We start from the raw sequence: 19681 nt of genomic DNA, 5'->3' as shown, positions 1-19681 counted from the left end.
CAGACCCGGATCAGTTGAAACACTGCCGATGAGCCAGCCGAGATTGGAGCGTTTAAAGGGCTTCACTTGTTTCTGTGGTTCCGTCAAAGGACATCTCTGGTTTGTTTTGAGTCGGGGAGGAAAGTGGGGCGGCAAGGCTCGCCTGGTTCACTGCTCAACGAGATCCAGACACACTGTATCCAGTCCATTTAATCCGTACAACGATGGGCCGTTTTTATGGGTGGAATAGAGAGCAGCTGATCACTTAACTTTTCAAAATCATCATTAAGTTTAATGATTTAATCCGACAGTCGTCCTCCACGGGGCTGGGCTAGCTTGCTACCTCCCCTCTTGCATGTCCGCTTGGTTGTAGCTTCATGTTTAGTAGGAACTTACATGGCCTTGAATGCTATCAGTTCACCCTCTTTCATTTTTGGTGAACATGTGGGGGGGGGGAAACAAAACAAAAGGCAACTTTTACTCTGACACTTGAACCAGGTCGGTGGGAGTTAGCAGCCGGTGAGCCATGAGAGATGGTGGGGGGGGGGGGGGTCAATATGCTTGCCAGTCATTTGTTGTGTGAGAGCGATAAAGTCCAGCTTTTCTCATTTTCTATGAGAACTGTAGTTAGTTGAATTTATATGTACATATATAAATATATATTAAAATGTAAAAAAAAATAAAAACGAGAAAAAAAACTACTTTAGCAAATGCTGTTTGACTAAAAAAAAAAAAAAAAAAACCAGATGTCAAAACATTTGATTGGTATTGAAGCAGAGGTTTATATTCTATATGAGGATAAAGTACTTTTAAAATCCAGATGAAAAAAAATCTCATCCTGACTGTTTCTGATTGGTTTTTTTCCTTCGATCACATCCCGCTGTCACTTAAAAGTATTGAAGATTTTGGTTTTGTTTGTTTATCCGAGAAGAAAAAATTCTTTCTTTCTAGGTCTTGATCCATAATTTGACATTCAAATCCAGCAGCTATTTTTTTGGCATCTTGTACATGATATGGCTTTCGATGAATGATTTCTCTTCCGCCACTGCCTAATATCGCATTCTACCAGTTCAGTTGGAAAATATGTACGATTTGTGCAATAAACAAAAAGACAGTGCTCTCCATGTGGTTTTATGGTCTCATTTGGGTGTTTGCCATTTTCTTGTCTGTGCTCAGTTTAGTGTAAAAAGAGGGGGAAATGTAGCACAGTACTAAAGTATTTTCTTATTGACGTCCCTGAGATCTTGCTTTTCAGAGCTTTCTAAATCCATGCAATATTCAACTTCCTGCCGTTCTTTTATTTTTAAACTCTACAGTTCAGCACAAATAAACGATCAAAATTAAAAACAGGAAAATAGTTTGTTAAAGAATATGAATGGCTACCAAAACAAGCAGCTTAAAAGGTTTGAGTTCAAATATCCCAAGCAGAGCACTTGTTTGAAAGGCACAAAAATGTTTAGTGTTAAAATTCAATCTTAACGGAGATAACCTGAATTGCAATCAAAGTAAAACTTTGTAAATGGGCAAGTTGTGTTTACAATCACAGTGACAAAGGTAAAAATGTGCAGCAAACATTTAAAAATTGCGAACCAAAGTAAACGCTTCATTAGTTTTTCTTTTAAATTGTTGACTGTGAGAAAATCCCAGTAGATCAGTATTTGTGGAAAAACTAACCTAAATACAGAGTTGCTGCCATGTGATTCGCTGATTAGTTAAGTAGTTGAACAGGTGTATCTCGCCAAGCATCTGTAGACACTAATGAGGTAACTGACATTTCAAAGCATTTCATGAAACACATTCTGTTTGCAGTTTTTTTTTTTATTTACAGGCCCTTGAGTGAACTGACACTCGTGATGGCAGTGACAAAACATTTACACTTTTAAGCACTGGATGGGTGCCAACAATCTGACATTTCAAACACAGGTGGCTGGTCTGTAAACCTGACTGAAGCACAGAGCACAGGATCAGTTCTGGCGTTTACAACAAAATCAGACCGATGAAAAGATCTTGGATCGCACAACAGTCTTACAAAAACAGCAGCTTCAATATAAAACCTGGAGGAAAAAGCACCAAACAGCCCTTTTTCTGCTCATTCCAATCAAATTATTCAGAGCTTTAACTTATTCATGTACAAACCAAATGTATTTTGGACTTAGTGTTGGGTCCAGTCAGTCCCGACCCAGCCTCTGAGATCGAACGTATTATATACAGTCTGCCGACATAAATATTAAAAGAGGCGCCGTCCTGGCCTTTCGCTTGTTGCATTCACACAAACTCGCACGCACAAACCAAGAAGAATCCTAAGGCACAGGAGCCACAGTCACATTGTGCTCGTTATTCCTTGTATTCCAGAAACTGCTGCAGTCTTTTCCGATGTTCTGCCGACATCTGAACGGCACTGGAGGGAAGGAGAGAGAGAAGTTAAACTCGGGTTTGGAGGTTCTATCTTGTCCTGTCCAGTCGCATCCGGTTCTTACTTTAAATGATCCCCAAACGTGGTGGTGATCCTGTAGATAGCGGTCTTCAACGTGGCCCTGAGGGCGAAGCGCAGCGTCTTGTAGGTGGAGTCGCTCATGCTGCTGCTCAAGCGGGCTGGCTTGCTGGAAGCATGAGGCAGCTTGAAGTGTCGGTCTACAGCCTGAGGAGGAGGAGGAGCACAACTGTTGTCTGCGACAGTGAACACTGATTTATAAAAAAAAAAAAAGGTACAATATGTTTACTATTTAATGTATACATGACAATAATGTCACACGGTCATCTAATTTTCTGGAAAAATATACAATTCCTGAATACAAATGTACCTATTTTGCAGAAAATGATTGGTGCCAGTAAAAAGATGAAATTCTAAACATGTTATGTAGTCAAACCAGCTTGCACCCGACAGAGTTTCTTGACCATTTCTTTGTTTCTACTGCTTTATTTATTTAGATTTTGCAAAAAATTTAAGAATTTTTAAACGACGAAAGACAAAGAAAACCCGACAGCGAATTACATTTACATGCCAACCCGCATTTTTAGTGTTTCTTCCATTAACATGTTAACACACATTTTCAAAAGGATAACATTTTGTGCAGCGAAAGCACAAAAATTGCACGTTTTGACTCCAAATGTAACTTAACAGTGGATGGGATTAATCAAATTTAGATTCAATTCAATCTATCGGTAGTATATTCCACAATTCCATCTCTTTTTTCCCCATCAACATTTAAGCAATAACTTTACTTTGTGGAGAAAATTTTTTATTGTTAACATTTCTAATAATATTCACACACATTTTCCATTTAAATTCAGTACACTCCCCGTACAGCTACGCCAAACTCACCTCCTGCAGGACCAACATGCAGCTGAGGATGCTGGGCAACGTCGTCTGCACGACGCCGAACTGGTCTTCTGAGAAGGAAGTTTGAACCAAGTACGACAGCCCTTCGTTCAGACGGAGAGATTTGTCAACATGTTGCATCAGACGTGACGAGCCACATATAAGTCGCGAGCAGGAAGTCTCTGTACCTTCGAGAGCCCAGATGTGAGCCTGGCTGTCGGCAAACAGAGCCTGACTGGAAGCTTCTGGAAGCTGTGGGGACACGCCACTTTTTATTTTAACCAACAAGAAGCAGATCGACCGATTTGTGAGGCTACATTTCAACATGCGAGAGAGAAATGAGTGTGAGAGGAAGCAGACGAACCAAATTAGTTTACATAAAAAAAAAAGGAGGAAGTCGTGAGTGGGACAAATGAGATTTTTCGATTCGTACAAAAACAAAGGCGGATCTGTCAACGCGCATGTCACACGACTCCCAAATCGGACTTTCTAAAAGCTGATCAGCAGGAGCCAGTGTAACCGAGACAGGTGGAAAGCAGCTACATTAGTAATGGCGGCGCCGGACCGGGAGGTGAATTAGTCGAGACGCGTCCACGTGAGGAAGAGAGAGCATGCTGCGCATCCTTACCTTAGTAAACAAGTACATTATCAGCACGCGCTTCGCCAAGAAACTTTTAACCTGGACAGGACAATGAAGTGGGTTTTTTAAGGGGGGGTTAAAGTAGGAAAGGGGAAAAAAACAAACAGAAGGATTTTAACAAGATGACAATCTGCGCCGGATGAAACGTGTTGCATCATCTCTGAGCTGCACGCTTTCTCTGCTGCAACTCTTGGTAAAACAGCACAAAACCACTTCAGTTTTATTACCTGTTCTTTTCTGTTGTGGAGGAACTGAGCCAGAAAACTGGGTTTGGACGGTGCCTGCTTCAGACTGGGAACGGCTGCTGGGGACGGAGGGAGGCTGCCGTTCACCTGCGAATCTGGACCAGGACGGATGTTTAGTACCCGTAAGAAAGCTGAAGGATTATTCCATCAATATGAGGTTAAAAAAAGGTTTAATTAAATGCTGACTCGCCTCATTCTTAAAACAAAATAATCTTATACCCCTAAAGTCAAGAGGGCTTCTTGACCCTCCATGAATGTCGTCTTAAAAACATTTTTAACATAAGTTGACAAGTTTTAGTACAGATTTAATCGGGGGACTCAAAATTTCAACAATGTCAGCAAACATGCCCAGCTTAAACATTACATACAGGTTTTTAATCCTCACCCGTGGAGGTTGACCAGAGTTTGGGTCCTCTCCTCATGATGTGGGGGCTCTGCACGGCGCCGTACCACGGCGAGCACTGGTCTACCTGGGATGTGAGGCGGCGCAGAGCGGGAGAAGCAAACGGACTGTCCAGGTCGGGGGTGAACGGGGCCGTCAGGGGGCTCTGGGGGCTTCCGATGAAGGAGCGGGCGAACACTGAGGCCGGAGTCTTCAGAGGGAACGTCGGCTTTGGAGTCATGAAACCGTCTGTGCCCGAGCTTCCTTTAAAGATTCAAGACGCAAGAAAATATATTTAGATGCATTGATAGATGGGTCACTTAGTGCTCGCTCTCGTTTAAAAAAAAAAAAAAATAATAATAATAATATACCCGATGTTTCGGATGAAGTCTTCCTCTCGCTGCCACTCGACATCGATTTGGCTCGGCCGTTCGTTGCCACCGTATCGTGATAAGCTATGAGCCTCTGGGTCAGATCAGCCAGGAGAGACAGGCACTCTTTACTGATGGCGTTCCAGTTGTGAGGGTGACCTCCTGAAAAGGACAAGATGGAAAACATATCACCTCTGTTATGAGCTAAATGTACAGATAATGAAAATGAAAAAGAAAAAAAAACTGGACTCGCAACCGACCCGGCTGACTCAGACTGAAGACTTCACAGCGTCTCACGGGGGAGTGTTGAGACAACAGAGCCAAATCCTGCAGAGCCAGGAACTGAAAGAGGAAAGAAAAACCCCCAAATAAGATCCCAACTCAAAAAAGAGAAAATCTGATTGCGCAGATCAGTTGAAGCAACCTTTAATATCATTGGCTGGTTGTCAGTGAGGACTCTGGGTAAACACTGGAAGGAGTCCTCGGTGAAAGACGACTGCACAGGAAAACTGTACACCTGCAGAGGAAAGGAGACGATTCACAGCAGATTGGTGTCAGGTTAAGTGCTTTTTCAGATCGGTAGACATTCTAAACCTGGGCACTGCTGCCCCCTAGTGTCTATAAATTATTAAAAACGAACGATGGGTCATCTCAGCCGACTTGAGTCACATTTATAGCGAGCCGACCAGTAACCTCCGGCCCGGTGGAGATGTTAAAACATAAAAAAGCGCACCTCAGTGACGAAGATCCTGAAGAGCAGCAGTGTCATGTACCACATGAAGAGGAAGAAGGTGGCACTGAGCCAGAGGTGGTAGAGCAGAGAAAGGTCCAGAAGTCCGGCTATGCTGTCCAGAGTGTGGACAGTGCTGCAGGCAGAGATCACAAACACCCAGAGTGTCACATGAAGCAGAAACTGATCAACACTGTGGAAAAAAAAGACATGAAATCCATCTGTACCTGTTCATATGAAGGTTGAAGGTTGTACAGATCCACACTCTTGGAATGTATCCTATTCGAATCAGACGACATATTTGACACGTTTACCAGGTCATTTCTTTTTAGATGGAGGCACTGAGGTGTTACTCACAAATTATTAACCAAATACAACTCACCCAAGAAGAAATACACAACAATGTAGTTCCTGACAGAGTAAAGTGCTTGAGTGGCGCTACACTTCATAACCAGAGGAAGGGAACCTTTGAAGCGAAGGTATTTGTATTGCTGCGGAAAAATAAATGAAGCATAAACTCAAAGTAGATTGTTTGTCATCATTTCATACTATGTGGACTTAATTATGTTGGGTTCTGCTTATTTTCTTTAATAAAAATTGCAAATAGAAATGGATTACCAGGCATGCAAAGGTTGATTTAGATTGTTTGATGCTGAAAAACAAACGTTATCTTCAGGCAAAGTAAGACGTTTGCATCACCTACCTGAACGGTGAGGAAAGAGACATAGTTCATGTTGTGCATCACACCCAGCACGCTGTGAGAAAAGCCAACAAACGCTCCTGCCAGCAGGAGGATGAGCTGATACTCGTTCAGACACATCTGAGGAGGACTGGAGGAGAGGACCAGACGCACAAGTTAGGAACAGCGGTGGAGTGTGTGAAGCCCAAAGTGACGTCTCCCGAGTGGCGGCAGTTTACCCATCAGTCTGTGCGCACGGGTAGCAGAGGGACTCGTATCTGAACCCGATGATGACGGCGCAACACCAGGCTACGATTACTCCCATGATGCAGTGGACCGAGGAGTGGACCAGCTGGCGAGGGTGGAGCAGCTGACCCAACAGGGCGATCCTTGAACACGCAACAGTCGGGATCACTGACGACAGGAGAAGAGAGACGAGGCAGACCAAAGGCAAATGAGCCTCAAACTGACAGACAACTTTTTCCAACACGTGAAATCTAATGTTGATCTGCACAACAGCTCTGCTGAGGTGGCAACTCTTCCCCCCCCACACACACACACACACTTAAATCTTTAACAGAAAACAAACTCACATACAAACACAAAGACGACCAAAAACACCAAAGAACCAATGCCACTTATGAAATATCATCATGTTATACAAGCCTCAAAGGTCTAGAGATTGCTCATTGTTTATAGTCCAGCATTGCTATTTTCAGTCCATTTCTTCCATTGTTTTTATCCAGTCAAGCTTCTTGGAGTCCGACCATGCATTACCTTTTCTATTAAATACTTCAAATAAATATATTCTTATCTCTTTTGTCATATTCTTCACTGAATCAAGTGATGCTTTCATTTTACTACATTTCCAAATTTTAAAGTCACAGTTGGCATTGTGTTGAGTGATCTCCCCATTAATATATATGCAAACCAGAATAATAATAACAACAACCCATGTTATGATGCAGTCCAGTTTAGGGCTATAGCTTATTGCTTATAAACTATTCACTCAGAAAACAGATGTGATTTAGGAATAAATTATCCATATCTGTGTAAAATGTGTCCTGAAGTAAAATGCAGTTTATTTTCCACCAGGTTTAGTCATGAAACACTCACTGAAAGTTATTTTTGTGAAGCTGTGCCTCTCACCTGCGTAATACTCAAAATCCAGGAAGCCGATCATGAGGATGACTCCACACAGCAGGATCAGGGAGAAGATGGCGCTGGCGCTCATCAGGAGTGATAAGCATTCTGGAAGGTGAAATGGCACATGGTGAGATTTGAAATCCAAGCTGAGCATCATCGAGACAACGATGACCCACCTGATATTGTCTGAATGGGGTGGAAGAGGCTGAACTTGCTGAAGATCACAAAGACTGCTGTGGTGGGTGGCAATAGCAGGACAGACCAGGCAATGCTGGCAGCGGCTCTCCAACTGACCACCTGGACATAACAGACAAATACGTTCGGATCACTTTACAGTTCTGACACTCTTCTATTGGTTAGCCGAGTAAATCACCTCGTATCTTTCTGCAAAAAGTATCTCAAAAGACAAAGTTATACTGGTCATAGATGAAATTCATTTTTGACTCATGACTCAAAATTTTCTGTTATGGTGGCAATTTCCAGAACGTCCTGTTGCCATCAAATAGAAAGAGGAAAGTGGCATATTATGTGGTGTTGCCGGATGAGGAGTCTGTTTTCTTAGTGACCTCTTAGGATGTACTAGACAGTCATACCTCCAAATGCAGGACAAGAGTATTTTCTATTCTATTCTAGATAGACTGGTGTCTAAGGGTCACTTACCTAGAGCTCCTGCTGAGGTTTAGTTTTCTACAGGGAATGCAAATTGTGAAGCCCTTCAAAATTTTTAAATGTAAACTTTGCAGGGGTTACTCAAGTTCATAGACCAACTGTGACACATATATGATTTATGATTATTCTGTTATGGTATAGCCTACTTGTTATGTTAGAGCATATTTAAACAAATGGATGTTGTACTACTTCTTATATCAACACGCCATACAAAATCATCTGAAGCAATTATTGCTTTGACGAAAACGGTTAAATGTTGGAAACTTAAAAGGCTTCGTTTAAATTTCAAGCTTCACACAAAAAAACATTTCAGGCTTCTGATTAACCTCAAAGTTACACGGATCATTTAATTCGTTCGATATTTAGAAGATGCAATATACCACTTCCTACAATTCACTGGTAGCTCTGGAAATACTTTTAAAATTGCTCCGAAAAAGTATAAACAACGAACAGCTTCACAGAGACGGTGTTTCGGATGAACTGGATTCCTTGTTAACTGGTGACCGACTTCGTGCGGCGTCGCTTGTTGCCGTTTGTAACAGCATAAGTTAATAATTCGGCAGAAATCCGGAGCTGCACTGATAAACACCGTATGACCACATTTACAATGACATTAAAAGCGTTGTATTTTTTGTTAGTCTCTATCGTTTCCCCCTCTGCTTATTTCGGGACACTGAAGGAAACAGGTCCCCAGTTAACAGAGAAAACAATTTAATCCAAAACACCGCTTAGCTGCACTGCTAACGTAGGCTGACTCAGTTGGCAAGCTTTGCTAAAACGACATATTCCAATCAGGTAATGACACACACAAGGGCGAACGTTGAACAAAACCACCTACCTTGTGGATAAACCAGCAGCTCTGCTGTGTGGAAAGCATGTTTTTGAAGATAATCCACTCAGAGATGAAACTTACTTTCTCATATCGCGCCACATGCATTCAAAGGACCGCTCGATAGGTGTCCAACTTGGTGCCTGCGGCCAGCATTTATTGCCTGTTTTAATTTATTTCAAGAATTTGATGTAACGCGTACTTAAAGTTCATGATCTCAAAATGTTTTAGTTATAAAGCTACCGAGAAACGTGTCTCACATCTTAATTATGCAATTGTGACAGAAACATCATGAAAAACCAAATTACACAAGGCACATAGACAAGCCATAAATCAGCTTTGAAATAATATCTCATTTTACTTTAATTTCAAGATGTATCAAAGTCAAATAATGATATTCTCTGTCTCCACTTTCTGTTCTTGGGACAGTGTCAGTGGCTGTCAGTTCTGAACTCCTTTTGTTTCCTCGTGCATAAAAGCTTTCTTGTCATGATGATAGCCATTTCCATAAGTGGGGAAACTGTGTTTATCCAAAACAGTCTGTTTGTCATTGTCCCTTGAAAATGACTTGGTTTCAAATGCATTGAGCGGAAGCATTTGGGTAGAACTGACAGACATTTCAGTCTGAACTGATTTGTGGACAACCGGTTTCTGTCCGGGTTTCTGGGTAATCGCAGGGAGGGCGAGTTGCTCTCTTTGGGTTTTCTTGTCCTCCCACAACTTAAGCAGACGTCGTTGATTATTTGTCATGTCCTTGAGGTTTTGCTGTAATGACTGTACTTGATCCTCCAAAAGTGTTTTGGAGGTGACCGTATTTGCTAACTCGGATGTCAACTCATCGATGGTCAGACTCAATTTCCCAGTTTTCTCCACCAGAGAACAGCACTCACGATCTTTTTCATGCAGGTCATTGATTATGTCCTTTGTGGTCTTCCCGTTGAACTTGGGGCTGCACTCAAGTCCAATCTCAGTACGGAGAGCCTTCACTTGTTTCCTCAGCTCCTTGTTGTCCATGGTCAAGGTCTTTAATTTTTGTTTGAGGGCTTCAGTTGAGCGCATCCTTGATTCATACTGTCTGAGTTTCTCTCTGAGAACACTTTCTCTGTGCACGGCATCATCTCTTTCTTTTCTGCACTTCTCCAAAAGTCTGAGCGTCTCGAATTTGGACCCTTTTTCACTTTTGCCATTTGAGGTGGCCATCCTCGGTGAAATGCGTCCAAGCCAGAGTGGGACAAAAAAATTAGTGAAGCATTCCCATTGGGGAAAAAATTAATCAAAGACCAGTGAAATATCCATCGGCGTTGGAACAATGAATCCACGAGTAACCTGCAGCAGCCTGCATGCCTGCAACTGAGGCAGGTGACATTCTTCTAACAGGGTTATCTGTTTGACAGGCAGCTCCAGTGTAACACAAAGCTGGGGCTAGAATGACCATTAATTAGGGCGCCACCATCCCTTTGACACAGTTTCAAGTGACACAATTTTTTCTTCTTCCTTTTTGTTAATTAATGTCAAAAGTTTGCCTCCTTGCTCATGGATTGACATATCAAACACAATCCGAATAGGGGTGTGTGACGTTCTGACCGCACGCCGCATGTCTGTCTGTGGTCAGCTTTGCCCGTATAAGTGAGATTTTCCATTCCTCACAGTGACCCCGTAGAGTCTGTCAGTTTGCTCCAGCACACGACAGCTTAGATGGATGAGCTGGCAGTGGTAGTGTGGCAGTAGTCAAATGTTTACGTTTGGAGCTCCACCGCTCTCTCTGAAAAGTTGAAGTTCTACCTATTAGTTACGATCTAAATATTTAAAATATCCAACTGTTGAAATGGACGGGCAGCCTTTCATGTTGTCAGGGGCCGACAGAGGAGTCACGTTGTCTACACGTGTGGCAGCTAGGGTGACTTAAGGTTGTACTACTTGAAAATATCTTAAAAAAAAAAAACTCCTTTTAAAAAGGCACGTAATATTTTTGAATATCGAAAATCAACAAATTCTTAAAAGATATTTCGAGACTCCTTTTTTTCCGTTTGATACACTTTAAAATATTGGTATGAATCCTTTTTATACCAATTTTATGTAATTAATGAGTTAAGAAACTCACATTTCAGTGGACTTCCGTATGAGGTTACACAATCTTATATGTACAGTACTGAGTCTTACAACTTTTAATGATCATACTCATTGTGTAAAGGAGAAGGGTAACTCTATGAGACTGTCTTATATTGAGTCCTATATTTTTAGTAAATGGTCATAAAATGTTCGTCAGACCTGTTATATGCCAAGATACCCTGTAAAGCCATACTATGCAAGTTTGGAATAAAAAAAAAACCCCAAAAGTTCTGGACTTTGGTTTTCTCCAGGAGAGAAGAGCTTTTGCTCTTCTAACTTTGTTTGAAGAGTTTACTATGAACTCTCCCACTGTGGAAATGTAGACAAAGGAATTACCCAGAAGCCTTGGATTTGAAGGAATGACGTTAATTGCAAAGGGCAAACAATTTTATTATAATTATTTTATCTTTGGGAACTGTACATGAACATCATTGCAGATGAAAATAAAGTACATAGGTTGTAATTATGAGCCTCTCTCAAACACATGCTTATCTTTATAATGTTTGGACTCTAATGTCGGGATGGAATTTTGGCTGGTGCAGGTGAATGTACGTATATATCCACGTTCATATGTCATTACTGTTCATGATTGTTGGGGGAGGGGTAAAAAGAAAATAACAATAAGCATATTGCAATAAAAAAAAAAAATACTGTTTGGGATATGAGCAGCCTTTTCAACGGTCGGCTGAATTCTTCAAGTTTAATAATCTAGTGTGGGAGATTTTTGCATAAAATCACCAGTTATTGCTCATTTTATCCTGATACAATATAGATATATTTTAAATTAACATACATCATGAGTGCAATGTAGTTAAAGAGACAGATGATGATTGTTTTTTTTTTTAATACTCTGAATATTTTTTATAACCCAAGTTTCATAAGATATCTTTTGTTTTTATGACTAATATGTTTAGGTCAGGTTAGATAAGTGAGCTTTGCACTCCAGCTGCTGCACAGCCGCAGTCCACTGCTCTTAGTTAACTATAAATAGAATATGTTCAATTAAGCAATAGCTTTTCCCCAATGAGTTTAATAAATAATGATCTTTTAACAAATTTAAACTAAATAAATGGAATTGTCATACAAATATGGTAACTTGCCCTATGAAGAATATGAAGATTTCAATGCATTTTTGTCAAGACACATCATTTATATATCTATTTATAAAATTTCAGTTATTGAGAAGCTGTGACATTTCTAGTATTACTGAAAAACACCTATGAACATACAGAAAGAAACAGCATACATCCAAAAATGTATTGTTGAACCATTTATTTATTCTTTGCTTACAACGTGAAAACGACTGATGAGCCTAAATTGATTTGTCACTGTAAATGTATGAACTGTAGCTTTATCTCAACAATAAAAAATAAATTCAGTAATGATAAAGGAATTACTTCATGAACCAATCCCACAATAAACTTCAAAGAAACACTTTCACCAAGAAAAGAATTGTAATTTCAATAAATTTTTATCAAATGTACATTATCATTAAAAAAAAAAAAATACAAAAATATTTACATAATCGTTTAAAAATGTAGGGGAGGCCTTTGGCATTACTTGAGGGCACTGAACAAGTGAATTATATATCTAATTTCTAAACGAGGCTGATCCAATTATACAGATATAAAAAATGCATTAAACAAAATGCCATTGATGCCGCTCCCATTAATGCACAAACTGCTTATGTAAATATTTTAACATCAGAGCTCTAAAGTTTAAACTGCCATACTGAGAGAGATACTGTGCACTTTGTAACACCAGACACCATTTATCTTCAAGGAAGCTCAGAACCCATCCCATTAGAAATAACATACTCGGTACCAGTGTTCCTTTTCAGAGGTCACGCAGCTGAATCACCAATACACGCAAGGTTTAAATGTGTGAAGCCAGAATCTCCAAGTGTGGTGAAATCAAGATGCCCTGTGACTTCACCTGCGCGGAAATCCAATTCCCGCTAATAAGGCAACAGGAGAACCTGCAATTTAGAAGTAAAAAAGAAAAAGAAAAAAAGAAGGCGAATACTTGTGAAATGAAATCATGTTCAGGAAGTCCGGTGTCGAATGTTTCACTTTAGTGGGTCAAAATGACAGACGTTTCAGCAAGAGGAGCTAAAATAGGTTAGCAATGACCTGCAGCTTCACACGTTTCAGAGCAAATATAAGAGGAGACTCAGTAGTAACGTGTTTTGTTTTATTAGTACAACAGATTTGTGGCTTAAAAACCTTTCGTGTCACTGTTGTTTACCTTCAGACAATACGAGGCGTTCATGTTGGAGCGCTAGCGTTCGTCGCCTTCACCACAGGTGGAAGGGCTTCCGGTTTGCTAAAGAAGTAGGTCTGAAAACACAAATAAACAGTAAAGAACAGTAAAGAAGTAAAAGAAGCTGCAACAAAAATGACAGTGCAGGGAAATGTTCGGAAAAACTATCAATCACGAACTAAGGCTTGACCGTCTGGGAGTAAGCGTGCAGAAAATGTTTAGAGATTATAGTATTCCTGCGATCCATCAGTCTTCATCACATGTCAGACAGAGCTTTTCTTTGCAGACTAATTACATGAATGTGACGCGACACATGATACGTCGAACTGAGAGTATTCACATTGAGATGTGTACCAAGAGCCTGACCTCACACTGGTTTCATAGTTTCCTCAGGTGGAGGTGGGATGTTAACTTGATACTCTCTCGTGTGTTAGTTTCCCATAAACACAGAAGGAGAGACGCACAAAAATGTTGATGTAATATAACGTGGTCAGTGATTGGCATATACAAGATAGGTGAGAGTTTGGCAATGCTGAGATCACTCAGTGCAAATGAGAGCGAGTCCATCATTATTGACACCGCGTTGGACGGGCAGCCCGAACGAAGTGGATTAACGTAGATGTAGCGGGTTAATGAATGTCGTATCCTTTTCCCTCGGCACACAGATTTATGTTCCACTTCTCTCAGATTGGTAATTAAGTTGCGTGAAACGTCACAGCGGGCAGTGGCACAGTTACCTTACAGCCGACGGCGAGCAGGATGTTGAGGAGCTCGATGCCGAACAAGATGGCGATCATGACTTTGGGATGGTCATCTCGGACCGCGGGCCAGAACGTGATCATCAGAACGGAGCCGGAGAGGCAGAGCGCCACCAGGATGGAAGACCACCTCAACCACTCATAGGGAAAGATCCACAGAACCTGACGCAAGAAACGGGGGAAACTTTTCACTGTATAATCAGAATCCGAAACACTTTTGGCAGGTACTGTAAATAAATATATTTTTCAGCATGAGGACATTTTTGTGCCTTATGGTTCAAAAAACACAAAGTAAACCAAAAAATTAATAAAAAAGCAGTTACATATAGACCAATTCCATATGTGAACACATAAATCGGTTATGGATTGGTGGGAAACTAGAACTTGCTACTGTTTCTGTTCTATGACATTGTGGGATTTTATTAATATTTGAAGCTGTAATGCACATCTGGAATAACCCCCTCCCCCCAAAAAAAGCTTACCACTGCAGGGATGTAAACCGAAAGGGAATATCCATAAACGCAGATGATCTCCATGAAGGAATAAGTCACCAAGCTCATGATCTTGTTGTTTCTCCACACCAGCAAACCCCAAAGTGCGAGAGGCACCAGCCACGCGTAGGTGAAGATGGCAGTGGCAGCGATCGTCACTGCAGTACCACAAAGACAAAAGACCAGTCAGAATTCAACTTTCCAATTCACATTTGGTTTAAAGAATGATCAAAGTGTCATAGTTCTTACCTTTTTGAAACTCTGGAGTGTACTTGTAGTCCGGTTTGCCTAAGTTCGATAAAAACTTGGAGATGTTTCCACTTATTGCGACAGCAAACACAAGAGTAGTGCAAATCCAGAACGGACCTGTGTGTGCAAAAATTGAGAATAACAATTTTACTTTGTTTGCCGATTCAGTTTCTTTTCAAAAAATACGAAAAAGTTCAAACCATAAAGGTCAGGATTTCTACGAAGGTAGACGTGAATGAAGTTCTTTCCAGGCCATGGCAACACCGATCCGATAATCCGTTCCTTCACCTAAAAAGAGATGTAGGTAAATATGACATCAGTAATTCAATCAAAGCGGTTTGTTTCTGTATTAAATTGTATTGAACAAGAGTGAAAATGTCTTACATTGTGGGTCTCAATGTCAAAAAACTTTTGGTAATACTCAAATGTCCAGAAAGGAGCATTTTTTGTTTGCCCGGAGAGAAGCTGTAAACAAGAATAAAAATCCATCAGTACATATTTGATGCTGACAAAAACAACAGGAAGAGGTTCTGATAACTGGCCTGACCTCTTCCTTGTCGTCTGCACTTGGTGGATCCTCATCGTCTCCTCCGAAACCTCCGGCAGGTTTTTCCTTCTGAGGCTTCAGAACTTCGTCATTAATGCTAATGGTGACTGCATCTCTGTTGCTTTCCAACAAGCTTCCAGCTTCGTCAAATTCTAATTAAATGAAGAGGAAGAACATATTAAATTTGTTTGATTATTGCCTTGCTCTTCCAATTGAGTTCCCTGATGGGTTAAGGGTCCGAGGCCAGGGTTAGGATTGGGTTGTGGCAGCCTGCAGAAGAGACTGACCTCGAAATTCAAATGGATCCTGTGTTGACGCCATCGATGTGGATTCACTCAATAAAAACGAATCCGTTTATGTTAGTCTCATGGAGCTGTGAAAGACAAAAAACACCCTCTTTAAAATATGATAGATTATTTAAACATGTCCTAGATTGTGGTGAATAAGTGAAAACACACAGATTGGATTTAGCTAAGTTAGCTATCAAGTTGACAGCTCATCATAAAACCTCTCAAATAGCAAGAATCACAAAATGGCAACGACATCATTTAACGCCTTGAATGAAGTAAAAAAAAAAAAGCTGTAACTGTTACATTTAATCTTACATTTTTACCAGTTTTCTCTTTAAAAAAACATCCAAACTTTCGATTCTGAACGACGCAAAACCGGAAACAACAGAATAAACACGACGTTTTCCTGTCGACAATCGCTTTCAAAATAATCTTTAAAAAATTCCCTTTCTGATTCACAAACGTCAATTACCTTCATATAGAGTACTGGTTATACGTATAAATTGTTTGAATATAAATATTGTAATAAAAACTAGAATCAAAGCGCAATTAAGGACGCCAATTAGATGTGTTGCCGTGTGTTCTCAAAACAGCATATGTTTTGAGAATCCTTTATTTTGAAGTTACAAAGTAACCCGGGTAACTTCCTGTTGCTACAAAATAGCTTCGGCAGTTTAAAATACTTGAAACACACCATTGGCAAAATAACATACCTAAAGTGTGGAATACGTTGAAGAAAAATGGGGAATGATGCATTAGATTGACGTCGTCTGGAAAATGTGTTTTTTGGAGCGATTTTGACAGTCGACAGTGTCATTCGTTAGTTAGCCTGTAGGCTCCTTCAGTGGCCATGGCTTAAATGTCCATCTGGATTTCAGGTTGTTGTTTTTGGTGTTTGGACCACTTTACAGGGTGAACTATGGACAGCAGCACAATCTATGTCCGGGAAAAGGGCAACCTTCGCCGCGTCAATGGAATTGTCTTGGCTCAGCCAAAACAAGTGTCATCTTGCAGGAGGACCAATCCGTTTGTGTTGAAGAAAGAACATTTCATATTTACATACAACGAGGAGGGAAGTCTCAGATACACCACCAAATCTCTCTTCGACATCACTCTGCTGTTCGTAGCTGACAACATCCATCACGTGGACTCTTTGATTGGTTTCCCTGAACAAATAGGAGACAGGCTTTTTGTAGCAGTGGAGGAGAAACGTGTGTTTTTAAAGCCAGACATCTCTGCAAAGGCCCTGCAGCTGTTCACTGAGGCATATGGGGAAATGGTGCTTGGATCACTCTGTCTACGGAATAGGTAGGTTGGTAATACTCTGCTCCTGTGCCTGCCAAGATCTTTCGCCCTTAACAGCCTTTTGTTTTTTGTTCCTTTTTCATTTCTGCAGGTTCCCACTTTTGCATGAGAGGATAGATGAAATAAAAACTTTCCAGAGTTTGACAACTCTTGATTTGTTTGGCTGCAGACTTGGTGACAATCACGAGCTCTTCCAGCATCTCACATCCAGTTCACTGGCAAGGTAATGTGGTGCATCTCAACCTCGATGGTGATTAGAAGAGATTTAAGAAAATATGTTAGTAGTAACTCCAGGGTTTGCCTTCTTTAATAGCCTGATTCAACTCTTCATTGGTGGAAACAGTCTGTCAGATGCTGGCCTGCAAAGATTGACCGCGCCCATCCGGATGATGCACAAGGGCCTGGACTGTCTTCAACTGCTGGATATTTCTTGTTAGTTACCACAATTTAAATGTGCCATCATACTTAAAATGTTATTTTTTAAAAATAATAATCATTCTCATTACACAGACAACCCTATCTCAGAAAAAGCTCTCGGATACCTCAAATGTATCCCAAAACTCGTCAAGCTCGATGTATCTGGTACTAATCTGAAGGTAAGACCGTAAAGTGAGTTTGTAATGTTTGTCTGTACGTCATTGTGATCATGATGTTTTCTACTCCTCCAGATTGGCACAGGATTGAAAAGAACTATTTGGAACGAGCTGGGCATGATTCACTCCGAGACACCACTCGACTCTTTTGATCATTCGGTATGCAAAACCGAGGGCTGGGCTGAGCAGGTAAATATTTTCCAGGGTTTATCTAGGTCAGGTTATTTACTTTGACAAACGAGGTGTCACAAACTAATACGTCACCATTGTTCAGGTTGTGAATCAGTGGGAAACCAACGGCTCTCAAATGCCAAAACAAAAGAAAATTGAGGAGTCGAGAGCGTCAGCACTTCGCTTCTGTAAGCTTAATTGAGTCTCTTGAGCATTGCTTTTTTGCAAAATATAATTCAATGCTTTAATGTGGTTTTTTTTCTAGTTGGAAGGCAGAAATTTGTCAGAGAAGTACTTAAGGCAGCACCCCTTGTTTGCGAGAATGCCAATGAGACGAAGAAGCTGCATTTCTACAAGCCCGATGACGTGAGAGCGACGCCTACTACGACAGATCGCTGTGTTCCCAGTGCTGCACCCAACATCAACAAGAGAAAGCGTCACTTACAGGAGAGCACACATCAGAGACCTCAGAAACACTCGACCTCACCTCCCCTCACGGCTGAGGACATTGACTTTTTGAACAGCTATTGAAGAATGCACCAATGCGGGATTCCGCGACAACAAAAGAGCAGAATAAGTGAGGTGAGGGTTGAGGTTAAGGTTAGGTTTCTCCTCAGCGCACAGTGATCATTTAAAGGTCTGTCACCCTGTGGAATGCAAAAGTTTCCCATTCCCTATACTTATGATTTGTGTGATTAATTTTTATTAATAAAGTTTTGTATTTCTTGCTCGTCATTTTGAACTTTGCAAATCCATCCTGCCATCTTCGAGAGCTGTATTTAACTCCGAGTCTTGGCTACGTCGCAAGGAAAACTCAGTCACACAGAGACATATTTATGTCTGCAGGCTTTTTAGAGTCATCAATAAGCATTAAATACATGGTGTTTTTCACTGCGGGAGAAAGTCGGCGTACCCAGAGAAAACCCATGCGGCTCAGGCTCGGTTGGTGGAGTTCTTCATGTTCATGTGTGGGTTTCCTCCAGTTACTCCACAAACATTACACAAGTTTGATTGGGGACTTAAAGATTGTCTGTCCAGCTATTCAAAACAAGATGGAGCGACATGGAACATGGTTGAATAGTAATGTTCCAAACTTTTTGTTGTTTTAATCAAACATCTTGAATGTTTTTAAATTTGTTTTCATTTTGCATTTACAAAAATGCAGCCACACACACGGGCATTAAAACCACCAATTAGCCTCAAACACACGATTTTGGACTGCTAATTAACCCATGCACAGGCAGAACGTGCCAACTCCACACAGAGGACAACATGCTAGATTCTATACAAATGTAATTCATATTTTATTGCTTCATTGCTTACTGCCTCTTGGTGATTTGCGTGAGTTGCTAAAGCATCTGTTTATGTTTCTTCACCAAAAAGCCACGGATAGCAATTATCCACAGTTCCGCTGCCGACTGATCCTGGTTTTAAGTCAATAGAAGCAAGCACATGGAGGATGAGCAGGCTACAGAGGTCTGCTCCTCCTTACTCCACAACTGAAGACTTCCAAGTAACATATCTAAGGGCACATTGTGGGAGTTTACACACCTCTATCAAATCCACAAAACATTAAAAAAAAAAAAAAAAACTTCCAAGACAGCTGTTTATTTAAATATTGAATTACTTAAATATGGTTCACGTGTCTCTTTCATTTGCTTGATGAAGGAGTTGGAAGGATTTTCACAGCCAAACGTTTTGTTTGTTTTTCACATTCCAGCATGAGACCTGTTTAATGTACGGTTGAGCAACTCAACCTCATTACAGCAGCCAACAGTGATAAAGCACACAGGAAGCTATTACCACTCGCTGCAGTCTTCCAGGAACAGTTGAAGCACAATGAAGTGGAGAAAAAGGTGAAATCAAGCGAACTGAAAGGAAACACTGTGCTTGCTGCAACATGGGAAACAAGTAGCT

The 19681-nt window shown here is 40.8% G+C and overlaps 4 protein-coding genes across 6 annotated transcripts; 1 reads left to right on the top strand and 3 right to left on the bottom strand.

The window, feature by feature from the left end:
* Positions 1 to 1806: 1806 nt before the first annotated feature.
* ndc1 (NDC1 transmembrane nucleoporin) lies at positions 1807 to 9090 on the bottom strand. Its single transcript, XM_080503963.1, has 18 exons — positions 8999 to 9090; positions 7668 to 7788; positions 7495 to 7596; positions 6585 to 6759; positions 6370 to 6496; positions 6049 to 6157; positions 5894 to 5945; positions 5670 to 5802; positions 5361 to 5453; positions 5197 to 5278; positions 4937 to 5098; positions 4569 to 4829; positions 4166 to 4278; positions 3927 to 3977; positions 3487 to 3550; positions 3302 to 3402; positions 2457 to 2617; positions 1807 to 2377 (listed from the first exon to the last, which is right to left on the bottom strand). The coding sequence occupies exons 1-18, from the start codon at positions 9035 to 9037 to the stop codon at positions 2314 to 2316; spliced, it is 2010 nt and encodes a 669-aa protein (XP_080360089.1). The 5' UTR covers positions 9038 to 9090; the 3' UTR covers positions 1807 to 2313.
* Positions 9091 to 9430: 340 nt separating this feature from the next.
* LOC308135109 (uncharacterized protein) lies at positions 9431 to 10189 on the bottom strand (the record flags this gene model as incomplete). The annotated part of the gene is made up of 1 exon (XM_080502983.1): positions 9431 to 10189. One exon carries the CDS (start codon positions 10187 to 10189, stop codon positions 9431 to 9433), a length of 759 nt encoding a protein of 252 aa, XP_080359109.1.
* A 2184-nt stretch (positions 10190 to 12373) lies between these two features.
* On the bottom strand, positions 12374 to 16090 carry yipf1 (Yip1 domain family, member 1). 2 transcript variants are annotated; one of them, XM_080503122.1, is made up of 10 exons: positions 16019 to 16090; positions 15693 to 15778; positions 15406 to 15557; positions 15243 to 15323; positions 15059 to 15146; positions 14859 to 14975; positions 14601 to 14767; positions 14098 to 14280; positions 13346 to 13437; positions 12374 to 13076 (listed from the first exon to the last, which is right to left on the bottom strand). In XM_080503122.1, the coding sequence occupies exons 2-9, from the start codon at positions 15724 to 15726 to the stop codon at positions 13366 to 13368; spliced, it is 894 nt and encodes a 297-aa protein (XP_080359248.1). In that variant the 5' UTR covers positions 15727 to 15778; positions 16019 to 16090; the 3' UTR covers positions 12374 to 13076; positions 13346 to 13365. The 2 variants fall into 2 exon arrangements, with proteins under 2 accessions (XP_080359248.1, XP_080359247.1); XM_080503121.1 differs by having other exon boundaries at positions 16011 to 16082.
* Positions 16091 to 16356: 266 nt separating this feature from the next.
* lrrc42 (leucine rich repeat containing 42) lies at positions 16357 to 18494 on the top strand. Of its 2 annotated transcripts, none has more exons than XM_080503642.1 (7): positions 16357 to 17003; positions 17170 to 17223; positions 17314 to 17432; positions 17511 to 17596; positions 17669 to 17782; positions 17868 to 17952; positions 18030 to 18494. In XM_080503642.1, the coding sequence occupies exons 1-7, from the start codon at positions 16615 to 16617 to the stop codon at positions 18293 to 18295; spliced, it is 1113 nt and encodes a 370-aa protein (XP_080359768.1). In that variant the 5' UTR covers positions 16357 to 16614; the 3' UTR covers positions 18296 to 18494. The 2 variants fall into 2 exon arrangements, with proteins under 2 accessions (XP_080359768.1, XP_080359767.1); XM_080503641.1 differs by having other exon boundaries at positions 17092 to 17223.
* The last annotated feature ends 1187 nt before the right edge of the window (positions 18495 to 19681 follow it).

This window comes from Blennius ocellaris (genome assembly GCF_963422515.1).
Source record: "Blennius ocellaris genome assembly, chromosome: 10".
NCBI classification, from domain to species: Eukaryota; Metazoa; Chordata; class Actinopteri; order Blenniiformes; family Blenniidae; genus Blennius; species Blennius ocellaris.
The sequence above is the reverse complement of the archived record's forward strand: the minus strand, read 5'-3'. Positions and strand labels throughout refer to the sequence as shown.

Bases quoted from the DNA above. Each gene is read 5' to 3' on its own strand.
- ndc1 (XM_080503963.1), bottom strand. From the start codon at position 9,037: ATGCTTTCCACACAGCAGAGCTGCTGGTTTATCCACAAG. The intron at 5,279-5,360 runs GTTGCTTCAACT...TTCCTCTTTCAG, and splicing joins ACCAGCCAATGATATTAAAG to TTCCTGGCTCTGCAGGATTT. The intron at 2,618-3,301 runs GTGAGTTTGGCG...CCTCCTCCTCAG, and splicing joins GCATGTTGGTCCTGCAGGAG to GCTGTAGACCGACACTTCAA.
- yipf1 (XM_080503122.1), bottom strand. From the start codon at position 15,726: ATGGCGTCAACACAGGATCCATTTGAATTTCGAG. The intron at 15,558-15,692 runs GTCAGTCTCTTC...TCATTTAATTAG, and splicing joins GGATCCATTTGAATTTCGAG to AATTTGACGAAGCTGGAAGC. The intron at 14,281-14,600 runs GTAAGCTTTTTT...TTCTTGCGTCAG, and splicing joins CGGTTTACATCCCTGCAGTG to GTTCTGTGGATCTTTCCCTA.
- lrrc42 (XM_080503641.1), top strand. From the start codon at position 16,615: ATGGACAGCAGCACAATCTATGTCCGGGAAAAGGGCAACCTTCGCCGC. The intron at 17,224-17,313 runs GTAATGTGGTGC...CTTCTTTAATAG, and splicing joins ACATCCAGTTCACTGGCAAG to CCTGATTCAACTCTTCATTG. The intron at 17,433-17,510 runs GTTAGTTACCAC...CTCATTACACAG, and splicing joins TCAACTGCTGGATATTTCTT to ACAACCCTATCTCAGAAAAA.